Source organism: Elaeis guineensis, chromosome 3 (genome assembly GCF_000442705.2).
Source record: "Elaeis guineensis isolate ETL-2024a chromosome 3, EG11, whole genome shotgun sequence".
NCBI lineage: Eukaryota > Viridiplantae > Streptophyta > Magnoliopsida > Arecales > Arecaceae > Elaeis > Elaeis guineensis.
The window spans coordinates 124,876,193-124,888,252 of NC_025995.2; the positions used below are offsets into that span (position 1 = coordinate 124,876,193).

At 36.8% G+C, this 12,060-nt stretch overlaps 1 protein-coding gene across 3 annotated transcripts; it reads left to right on the forward strand.

Moving 5' to 3' along the window:
- Positions 1 to 2,756: 2,756 nt before the first annotated feature.
- On the forward strand, positions 2,757 to 8,195 carry LOC114913762 (uncharacterized). Of its 3 annotated transcripts, XM_073253319.1 has the most exons (6): positions 2,757 to 2,856; positions 2,969 to 3,071; positions 6,008 to 6,362; positions 6,844 to 7,312; positions 7,682 to 7,740; positions 7,907 to 8,195. In XM_073253319.1, the coding sequence occupies exons 1-6, from the start codon at positions 2,829 to 2,831 to the stop codon at positions 7,958 to 7,960; spliced, it is 1,068 nt and encodes a 355-aa protein (XP_073109420.1). In that variant the 5' UTR covers positions 2,757 to 2,828; the 3' UTR covers positions 7,961 to 8,195. The 3 variants fall into 3 exon arrangements, with proteins under 3 accessions (XP_073109420.1, XP_073109419.1, XP_073109418.1); XM_073253318.1 differs by lacking the exons at positions 2,757 to 2,856; positions 2,969 to 3,071 and adding an exon at positions 3,209 to 3,475 and having other exon boundaries at positions 7,691 to 7,740; XM_073253317.1 differs by lacking the exons at positions 2,757 to 2,856; positions 2,969 to 3,071 and adding an exon at positions 3,246 to 3,475.
- Positions 8,196 to 12,060: the final 3,865 nt, after the last annotated feature.

Here is a 12,060-nt window from a genome sequence, read left to right on the forward strand (position 1 = left end):
GGCGGGTCAAATTGGGCGACCGCCCCAGGCCCCAATTTTTTTTTTTTTTTTGGGTAAATGAAATGCCATTCTTCCTTTTCCGAGTCCTGACTCCCAACAGCTTCAAGCCCCAACAAGAGCTTTTTAGCTCTCGTCATCTCGATTTCTCCCGTAATTTCTCATCATCTCGCAATACCTTTCTCCCTGTTCTTTTTTTGGGTAAACCAAACGTCATTCTTCCACTCCGGAGTCCCGACTCCCCAAAAAAAACGCCATTCTTCCTCTCCCGAATCCCAACTCCCAATGGCTCCCAAGCCCCAGCAAAAGCTTTTTAGCTCTCGTCATCTCGATTTCTCCCGTAATTTCTCATCATCTTACAACGCCTTTCTCCCTGTTCTTTTTTTGGGTAAACCAAACGTCATTCTTCCTCTCCGGAGTCCCGACTCCCCAACGGCTCCTAGCAAGAGCTTTTTAGCTCTCGTCATCTCGATTTCTTTCTCTCGTAATTTCTCAATTCTCATCCCCTCTCATCGCCTCGCAACACCTCCCTTGATCCTATATTTCGTATAAAATATCAAGTAAAAAAAAAAAAATTGATGAAGATGTTAATGTGAATATTGAACAATCACCAGAAGAATTATTTAGAGTTAATTATTTTTTATATTTAGTAGATCAAGCTATTTTTTCATTGAAACATAGGTTTGAACAATTTCAATTATATGAAAATAATTTTGAATTTTTGTTTGATTTCAAAACATTAATTTTATTGGACGAAGAAAGTTTGAAAAAATTTTATCTTAATCTTTCAAGTATTTTAACAAATGATAATCATTATGATCTTGATGGGATTGATTTATTTTCAGAATTAAAAGTTCTAAAAGCAATTATGCCAAAAAAAAATACTGCTATGAATATATTTAATTATATTAATGAAATGAATTGTTATCCAAATGTATCAATTGCATATAGAATATTATTGACCATACCTGTCACCGTTGTCTCTACTGAAAGAAGTTTCTCAAAATTAAAATTATTAAAATTATATTTACAATCAACGATGTTACAAGAAAGATTAAATGGTTTAGCTATACTATCTATTGAAGAAAAATTATTGTCAAATATTGATTATAAAAAAATTATAAAAAATTTTACATTATAAAATGCACGTAGATTAATTTTTTAATGATAATTAATATTTAAAATATATTAATTTTTAATAATTTTTTTTTTTATTTAGCCCCAGGCCTAAAGAATGTCAGGACCGGCCCTGGATACAATGGATCCCTCTCGTTGAAACACGTTGCTAATTTTTATGACCAGAATCTCCATGACAAAAAAAAAAAGAAAAAAAAGAAAAAAGCGAGCATAGCATTTTACATGTCATGCAGCATGTGAAGATTGGTGTTATTGACATGATTAATTGATTCAGTAATCCATATCTTAATTCATTTTAAGGGAGAAAAATGTTTTGGACTCTAACCTTGCTGTCGAAATAATTAAGCTCCACCTCCCATGCCACTGGGGTTATTGTCCCACCCTATTGTGCACGATACAGCACAATACAGAGCCAGTCTTCTATTGCATGCCTTGGTCCGGATTTGGGGCAGGTGTTTTGCACGGAAGTTTATCTGGTCTGTCACGCCCACCTGCTATCAGATTTATTTATCATATTATATGTCTAATTTAGGCAATGGACAAAGGGGGAAAGGGTGCGTGCAAAGTTGAGATAGGCTACGAGGGAGGAAAAATTATTGATTAAAATAATTTTATCGTATATATCTTCTATCATTTAATAACAAGTAAGTACATTATTCAAGAAAATTAATTTTTTTCATTAAAAACAGTAAAAACTATATGATCAATTATAACAACTGATCAATCATAATTAGCAATAGAATTTTTGTATTAAAATTTTTCAATCAAACTTATATAGCAACGCATTTTTTTTAATATTAAATGATATTAGATAGCAGTATATTTTTTTTTAATAATTGATAATATACTGATTTATTATTGAATGATATAAAATATACATGATAGTATTATTCTAATTAATAATTTTTATAAAAATAGAAGTCACAATATTTATGTTAGTGAAAGACCAAGAAGAGATAGGAGAGGCAGTATTGGAGATGGTGACGGGGATAAAAAAAGGGGTAGAGATAAGCATCGGGTGGAGAAGCAAATTGATCAGGAGCGGGTGGATCTTCTTGGTTACCCTCCCTCAACGGTTCCGGATCCCATCAGCATAGCACAAAATAACCTGGTCCCAACGTAACACATAAAAAAAAAAAAAAAAAAAAAGAAAAAAAAAAAAGAAAGAGGGGGAGGGGTGGGGGGAGAAGAGAGGAAGGAGGAAGAAAAAAAATTCTATCTCGATGGCTCCCTCCTCTCGCTGGTCCCACCCGCCATTTCCTTGCGTTTCAAATTTCGAAATCTTTAAACAAGAAAACATAAACGTCACTAACTTCTGTACCCCGCCAACAAAGAACGTGGGACCCGCTACTCGGCAGTGGAGCACATTCACTCTGGGCGTCAAGATGGGTGCAGATACATGTGCCGAAAAATTTTATTATTATTATTTTTTGGAAACTTTTTTCCCGTAAGTGTGGGACCCATGGCGCGTTCTGCCTTCCCGAACGTTAACGGCGACGTGGAGCAATATCGTCACCGCTTTCTTTGAATTCCCGATTATGCAGTCTTTTCCCGCCCAAACAACAATTTGAATCGAGAGGGGGGGTCCCAGTAAAGCTCCCCTTCTCTTTATATTACAAGAAATTAGCAACCGACGCAACGCATTCACTCCACCGCATTCGAGAAGAGAGAGAGAGAGAGAGAGAAGAGGGAAGATGGATAAGGACGACTCCGCTGGCCCTGGTTATTTTCCTACTCTTGCCTCCTGCGTCTCTCTCTGTATCTCTTCCTTCTATCCCTCTTTTCCTCTCACACTTTCGATTTGCTTCCCATATAACTTGCTTAATTCTAGCAGCTTCACTGAGACCATCGAAGTTACGGTACCCGCTGAGATCTGCTGCCAGGCCGAAGGAGGCGAATCCGGCGATCACGGATGCATCAAATTCCACCTCAAAGAGGTTTTTTCCTTTTAAGTTTTCCCCGGGATTTAAATTAGCATTTTATTGTTACAATTAATTCTGTTTCTGGATGGTAGGTGTTTGTTAATCTTCCTCCTTTCATTTTAATTATATGTTTTGGTTTATTTTGCCACAAGTGAATTAGGGACTTTGGATTCTCCCCTTTTTTTTTCTTGATTTGAAGAAGAAATGAGGCCAAAAGTTATGGGATCGATAGTTTTCAGTGCTTATATAGGAATCGGGGCGCTTGTGATATTGGATATTGCCAATGCTGCCATTTTGGGAAGAAGCATGGTGTCAGTTGATGGATGGGAATGTTGGATTTATACCAGAGGATACTGGAAAGCCAATAATAACTGCGTCACCATATGTTTGAATTTTTTCTCAAAGAAAAAGCTATTCAGGTTGGTCAGTGAAAATTCTTTTACAGAGATACCCTGCTTCCACAACAAAATAATAATTTTCAAGATTGAGCATTTTATCTGGATTATTTCAGTATTGGGACCGTAAGTGTTATCGTTATTTAAAATATCGACGTGATCTAATATTTATTAGATATTACCTTGTACATAGACTCTTGATTCAAGCCTGGTTCCTAGGATTTACCATAATTGCTGAATGGAGTGATGGATTCCTGTTATGTCGGATTGCTTACTTTTGCTAGGTCAGTAAATTTGATCAGCAATACAGTGTTGCCAAACATTTGTGCGTTGCTTCATGTATTAACTCTATACATTGGGTTGTGATTGGTGTACACATCCATGAAAGTGCAGTTGAAAAAGGCATTTAATCAATAGAATATTGTGGCATTTCTTTCTTTACTCCAGGAGAGAGTTATTCTTCTTGAATTGAAGTATATGAGAATGTTCCTTAAAAAGTATAAGTTATGGAACGCCTGCCAATGTAAGTAGTCAACAAATGCTAATGGATTTATATTTATTTCTATCAAGATACCACTATTATAAAAATAATGATAATAACTACAAATTAGGGATTGTATAATTTAATTAGGAAGTATAAGTGCAAACGAGACATTGTATTACTATTGTTGTGGTCATGGATCAAGGGGTCGAATAGCTCAGATGGTTGACTTATGTCTCCGTATATGTGAGATATTGTCCGTTTTGATTCATGACTATCTTTAGGCTTCAGTTGGCCTTAGGCTTCAATGGGCCTTTGACTTCAATGGGCTTTGATTATTTAGAGTCTCACGGTTTTGTCCTTTAAAAAGTGCCTCACATTGGAAGAAAATATTCTAATCCATATAAGCCATATTTCCTCTTAACTCATAACTGATGTAGGACTAAAGAAACCCTCTCTACGCCATAACAACTATAATCAGATGTATGTGTAATCAAATATATTTAAATTTTTAAATGGGTTGAAACACTCATGAAACATGAAAGATCTGAAGGTGCTTGAACTTGAGCGATCATTAGCTGCATCTGTAACTCTCTTTCTTTCTTTCTTTGACTTGAAACCGATTAGTACAGATATTATCGTAGATGATCACAGCAAACTGAAATTATTGATAGAAATATCAAGATTTACAGTTTGTACAATTCAGAGGAGATGGTCCATTTGTCTAGGAGTCTCAGAGAACATTATAATCTGCATGTAAGATCCCAAGAAACATGGTCTCTCAGATTATTATGGGAATATCAAGTTGCAAAGCTTTTGGTACATTAGACGCACAAATGACATGTAAAAAGGGAGTGAAATATGATAGCTAGTTAAACTTTCATGCGAAAAAAGATGGATGAAAGGGCTGGTGTGAGAGTTGCATGAAATCTAGTGTTTGATTTTTTGGTTGGAACAAACAGGGCTTTGATCAGATCTGTTGCCGTATGACTGCATCAATTTGATTCCTTGCTAGTGTTGATTTAATGACCTGCTGTATTTTCTGTACATTGTAACATATGTGAAAATGCATACATTATTTTCTGGGCTGCATATCGAGAAACTATGAAAAATATGATACATTACACCAGCAATTTAGATGGATGGTCAGCGGAATATGTCACTGGCAAAATACATCTATGATCATGTATCATTTTACTGTAGTCATATCTTCATTATGATGAGAACCAACCATCTGACTTACTAGTCTCAGAAAACTTAATGGGGTTCTTAATGAAATTATATCTGGTATTAATTGTGTCGATAGTGGAATTCTATCATCATTCCAATAATGAAGCGCTGTCTGGATTCTGTAGCCGAAATCAGTTTTTTTTTTATTTTAGAAAATAATAGTTCTGATTGTTGAAGCTTATAAAAATCAGTATAAATCTTTTTCAAGCATATAGAACTTTCTTCCTCTCCCCGTCCCCACCCCCTCTCCATGAATGCATGCATGCGTGCACAAACATGCTCACACAAGAAGGGAAACTGCATAGGCCGGCCAAAACCATGATTCTGATCAAGCTTCTTTATGGAAGGAGCCCTTGAAGATTAAGTATGCTAGAAGTCAAAGGCAACAGTGATGAAATTGGATTAACTTTAAGGTTGAACTTATGTAATATAGTACTTTCTTGCACAGTTGTTTTTTATGAGCGTTTTCATTTTCTTCGTAAGTATTACTACTGTTATAGTAGTTTTGTGGCTATGACCGACTATGTGCTTAGTCTGTTGGTAACCTTTTGAGTCGTCTGTTTATGAACATATGCTAACAAAGCTATGTTTTGGTTATGAATTAAAGCTAAATTTGCCTACTTAGTCGATGGCGATGATCTTCTTTTCTCAATTTTGAAGCCTACATTTTGAAAGTTGCAGATTATCCTGTCAGTCCTAACTTTGTACAATTTTATGCAAGATTTTCCAAATGTAACTTACTGCAAGTACTATATGTGTTGGCTTTTCCATGCTGTACTGACTGATTTTGCCACTACCATTTCCATCTATTCAAGTAGTCATTTCTTCTGCAATATATTATTCAGGGGAAGGCCTCCATCAGTTGTAAGCAAGAGTGTGAGTGCTCTTGATATTTCTGGAAAGGAGAAATCGGCAAAACCTCCACGAAGGCTCTCCATACCTACTAAACCTATTACGAGCCCTCGACAGGTCCCTTTTGGAAGTATAACTCCAATATCAGAGACCCGAATGAAGAGATCAAACACCCCAGGGAAAAGTGATACTCCCGTCTCTGATGTATCAAAGTCTATGAGCAGGCGAAAGTTTAGCGTGATATCTTCAGTCTCTTATTGGTTAGCACAGATCAAACTGTCAGAGTCTGCCTCCAAGCACTCAATCTCACTTGGTTTCTTCAAGCTTGCAATGGAGTCAGGATGTGAGGTATATATACTCGGCATCTTATGTTTGTTGTCTGTGCTTTAAATTTGCGTAATGGTCTCTTCTTCCTATCTTTCATTTTTGTTTATTTATTGAAATTAAGTAAATAGCTTTTTTAAGCAGAACTCTGCTCCTCTATTTAAAGTACTTATTTATTGAAATGACGTAAATAGCTTTTTTAAGCAGAACTCTGCTCCTCTATGTAATGTACTTATTTATTGAAATTACGTAAATAGCTTTTTTAAGCAGCAGCTGTAGAACTCTGCTTCTCTATGTAAAGTACTTTATATAAGCATGGATATATACTTTGCAAGACGCTGATTTCCAGGCATTGATGATTGATGTCAAGAAAACTACCCATTAGTTTACATTTACAATATATAAACCATAAAATTCTTGTTATAGGGATGTTCATTTTTTTCTCTCTTTTTTATTTATATCTCATTTTATTAATTTTAGTTCATATTTTTTATCAAATCCACAGCCTTTGGATCGAGTGCGAGATGAGCTTAAATCATATGTATGCAGACACAACCTGGTAGCAGAGCTAGGAGAGCCTGCAAAGGATTTACTCCAGATGTACAACATTGTAGAAGATCTTGAACATTTGAAGGTTTCTGAGAGCTGTTCTCAGTTACCTGTAGAGAGAAACCAGTTTTCAGACAAAGCTCCTCGCAGCTCCACTGCTTCCAAAAGTAGGAATCTGAAACCGAAGTCACTGAATCCAAACACTCGGGCAGTTGCAGAGTCAAATAAGCGAGAGAGTATTCAGCAGAGAAAACCTGCATATAAGAAGAAGGGATCCAGCAATGAGAGCCCAGTGTATGCTGTGTCTGTGGACGATACTAATGGTAGTAATGCACAGAAAAAATTTCGGCAGCCAAGAAAGATGGAATCTAACGGGGGCAAGGGGAAGATCAAAAGCTCGCCAAAGAAGTCAATATCCGAAACAGGTAACTACTAAGAAATTTAGAACATCGCATATTCTTAGTAAGAATCATCATGTAGCTGGCATGTCTTCTTAGCATATCCAGCCTTCTTGATTTTTAACAGAGCATGTTTTCCATAGGAGTTGCATGGGAGGAATGGCTAATCATGAAACCTATCTGATGGCAACCTGATGGGCCTTTTTATTAGTGGTTAACTGGTTATTATATGAAAATCTATCTGATGGCAGGCTTCTGGGCCTTTTTATTAATGATTTTGACATGAATTTTTCCTGCTAACAAGGTCCACGATGGTCCTGCGCATGTTTCTCTCTAATTACTGTATTGGTTAGTATTCTATATGCTAATATTTTAAATGATTGGTTTTTATTTTAGTTGATGCAGCTGATCCTTTGCCTATTGAGGAGACATCTTACGAAGACAAGGAGAACATGGTATGCTCATTAGTTTTGACTCAATACATAGCTCTGTTTTGTTTGTGACCTATAACATTATAATGTTGCTTTCATGATCGTTAAGATAACCATTGTCCTCAATATGCCCTTCAATTTTTGTCCCTTATTATAGCTTTTTTTTTTAAAAAAAAATTTGTGGCTGTAGAATACTCAGCTAATTGAAGGAGCAAGGATTGAGGAGGAGACTCAGACAAACTGAGCCAGTAACTTCAGATTCAAATTTTTATTGCCGAATGTGAAGATGGGTTGTGTTTTCCTGTCCGTTACTACAGTTTGCTGTTGATATGTGATTAAAAGTTCTATTTGATATTTTAAACTACACAAAGGGATAAGGAGAGACGTGTATTAATATTGTTGTGTGATGCCAGGGTTGTGCTTGCACTAGTTGGTTTTGTTTGTATTACTTGATCAACTCGAAGTGGTGTTGATTTCTATATATAAGCATTACATATAGGATTTTTTATTTCTTTGTTTTTTCCGTTGTGATATTTGTCGAAAGCAATAAAATTCTTAAATGTTAGGTTACAAATTTATGATTGAGTAACACTTGTTCTAAAAAAATTATATCTATAGTTATAGAATCATCGAACCTTTTTATTAGAGTTTGGGACCTTGATAGTAGGGTTGGTTGCAGTTGCACATGGGAGTTCTAAGGTCAAATTTTCTTTACTCTGGTTTAGGCTGGGCTGGACTTTGGCTCCACTAATGTGATGGCTTTAACGACGATGGAAAGTTCTCTTCGATCTAAAATGTGACAGTCTCTGCTGTGATTTCCTTATGGAGTGATAGGACTTAATGGTTGGATTGGTGACAGATCTACAGGGTCCGAAGGCCTTTTTTTAAAAGCAGCTACAAGGAATCGGTTATCCTTTTGTGCCTTGGGCTGGGCTGCAATAATGTTTTGTTATTACGGTGTCCCTCGAGTTAGGCCCTACTGCAGTGGTACGTTATTTTCTCAACGGTTCACCATCCAACGGTTCACCATCCTCTAATTTAGAAATTATACAAATATATTTTTTTATAATTAGAAGATTGTATTCCTAATCAGAGGGATCTATAATTTAAGAATTATACAAACATATTTTTCTCTAACTAGAAGATTGTATTTCTAATCAGAGGGATCTATAATTTAGGAATTATACAAACATATTTTTCTCTAATTAAAAGATTGTATTCCTAATTAGAGGGATCTACAGTTCATTTCAACACTCCCCCTCAAGATGAGTTATAGATATCATAAAGATCCATTTTGTCACGAATAAATAAAAAAGAATGCACACTAAGACCTTTGGTCAAAATGTCTGTTAGTTGACTAGCAGACGCACATAAGGCATACAAATAATTCTGGTATCAAGTTTTTTCTTGTTAAAATATCAATCGATCTCGATGTGCTTCGTCCGATCATGCTGTACTGGATTATTAGCAATATTGATTGCTGCCTTGTTGTCACAATATAGCATAAGGGGCGATGACTGATAAAGACCTAGATCCAATAACAAGATCCGCAATCATAAAATTTCACACATGTCATGTGCCATAGGTCGATACTTTGCTTCAGCAGTAGATCGAGCAACTAAATTCTGTTTCTTGCTTCGTCAAATGACTAGATTACCTCCAACAAAAGTAGAATAATCTGAGGTAGAGCAACGGTCATCAAGTGATCTAGCCCAATCAGCATCTGTATGACACTCCACCCGTAGGTTGCCATGACAAGAATAAAACAAACTACGACCAGAACAGCTTTTGAGGTAACGAAGTATCCGTATCACAGCATCCATATAAACTGAACGTGGATCATGAATAAACTGACTTACCACACTAACGGCCAATGCAATATCAGGCCGTATATGAGATAGATAAATCAAACGTCCTACCAATCGTTGATAACGTTCTCGATCAACAGGGACAGGGACACCGATATCGGCTACTAGTCGATGATTTTGTTCAATAAGAATGGCAATAGGTCGACATCCCAACATATCGATTTCTGTAAGAACATTTGGAATATATTTTCTTTGAGCAAGAAATTTTTTTTTTGAAGAACGAGCAACTTCTATCCCAAGAAAATATCGAAGATATCCAAGATCCTTTACCTCAAATGCCTGTGCCAGCTGTGCCTTCAAATGAGCTATCTCCTCAGAATCATCTCCTGTGACCACAATATCATCAACATAGACAATCAAAATAGCAATCTTATCCTTGTTGTGCCGAAAGAAGAGTGTGTGATCTGCATTGCTCTGTTTATACCCCATTTGAATGATTGCTCGTCGGAAGCGATCGAACCAAGCACGAGGTGACTGCTTCAGACCATAAAAAGAGCATCGTAACTGACATACTTTGCCCACTGTCTGAGCAGTAGCAAATCCTGGAGGAATATTCATATATACCTCCTCCTGAAGTTCTCCATGAAGAAAAGTATTCTTTACATCGAGGTGAAACAGATCCCATCCAAAGTTAGCAGCACATTGCCCACTGTCTAAGCGGTAGCAAATCCTGGAGGAATATTCATATATACCTCCTCCTGAAGTTCTCCATGAAGAAAAGCATTCTTTACATCGAGGTGAAACAGATCCCATCTGAAGTTAGCAGCACATGATATAAGGGTTCTAACAGAGTTTAATTTTGTAACAGGTGCAAAAGTTTCATCATAGTCGATGCCATAAGTCTGTGTATATCCTTTTGCTACCAAACAAGCTTTGTACCATTCAACAGTACCCTCAGGTGTCTGTTTAACTGTAGAAATCAATTTGCATCCCACAGTTTGTTTACCAGCTGGCAAAGATATAAATTCCCATGTGTTATTTTTTTCTAGTGCTCGTATTTTCTCAAGCATGGCGGCTTTCCACTTGGGGTCTTCCTTAGCAACCTTTCAGTTCTTGGGTATGGAGACAGAAGACAAAGAAGCTATAAAACTCTGATAAGATGGAGAGAGAGACTCATAGGATACAAAGTTAGTGATGTCATGTTTGTATCCCACTCCATTCTTAAGTCAAGCAGGAATACCAGCATGACGAGTAGGCTTACGTAAAGCAATAGGAATATTTAGATCATTATTATCTAATGTAAAATAAATGAGAGGTACAAGAGAATTATCATTCGTCGTAGAAGATGAAACCGTCGGGACAGGAGAGGAAGACCTGGAGACTGGAGAATGCGTAATAGGCTCTGAGAGAGGAGATGAATCAGATTAAATTGAAGTAACATACTATAAGAGAGTCTCAAATGCAGTTTTAGATGCTTCTTCTTGAGTGTCAGAACTAGCATTAATAGAAATAAACGCTCTCTGAGTATCAAATCCATCATTTGTACCAACATCCACAGTAATAGGACTCCCCTCAGAGAACTCCCCCTCTCGACCAGTTCCAGAGATGATGGGAGAGGAAGAGGACACAGAAGATATATATAATGGCTCAGACTCCCGAAATGTTACATCCATGCTGATAAATAATTTTTGCCTTTTGTACCCTCACGCTCAGTCGAACACCAATATTTGTCGGACACCAATATTTGTACCCTTTTTGAGTAGAGGAATAACCAACAAAAATACACTTGAGGGCACGAGAATTAAGCTTGCCAACCGAAGGTCGATGATCCCGAACAAAACAAACACAGCCAAATACCTTGGGGAGAATTATGAAAGAATTAGTTCCTTGCAGGCATTCAAGAGGTGTCTTATAGTCCAAAGTTCGAAGTGGCATTCGCCTTGCTGATGGCTCCTTTACCCCTATTTCTGGGAAAGAATCTATCAAATGTACTTCCGAATTATCCTTATCATCTGTTCTACATGTTCTTAGATTTCCTATCAATCTCCTATCTATTAGTGCTATTACGAATGATCTTGATTATGCCGTAACTTTTTTCAAAATACATTGTGTCTTTCAGGAGCCAAAGATAGGGAGGAAACTTGGGACTCGCATAATGCATAATGGGCTCTACTATTTGGAGGGAGGAGTGTCCGAAGGCTACTCAAAAATCAGTTTGACAGTTTCATCTTCACAAGAGGAAGACCTGTTGCTCCAGCACCGCAGACTTGGTCATCTTTCATTTACTCTCTTAGCTCGTATGTTTCCAACTATTTTTGAATCATATAATAAAGAGAAGCTTGTATGTGATGCCTGTGAACTAGCTAAATACATTAGAAGTACTTATCCAAGCTCAGGCCTGTGTAGTAAAGCAATGTTTGAGGTAGTTCATTCTGATGTATGGGGATCCTGTGGGACCACTGCTATTTATGGTCATCAGTGATTTGTTACTTTTATTGATTGTTTTAGTCATTGCATTTGAGTTTATCTATTGAAA

What these genes read in the sequence shown, in the direction of transcription:
- LOC114913762 (XM_073253317.1), top strand. Translation starts at nt 3,261, where the DNA reads ATGAGGCCAAAAGTTATGGGATCGATAGTTTTCAGTGCTTATATAGGA. An exon ending in TCAAAGAAAAAGCTATTCAG is followed by an intron (nt 3,476 to 6,007) that starts GTTGGTCAGTGA and finishes TATATTATTCAG; the next exon opens with GGGAAGGCCTCCATCAGTTG. An exon ending in CAATGGAGTCAGGATGTGAG is followed by an intron (nt 6,363 to 6,843) that starts GTATATATACTC and finishes TCAAATCCACAG; the next exon opens with CCTTTGGATCGAGTGCGAGA.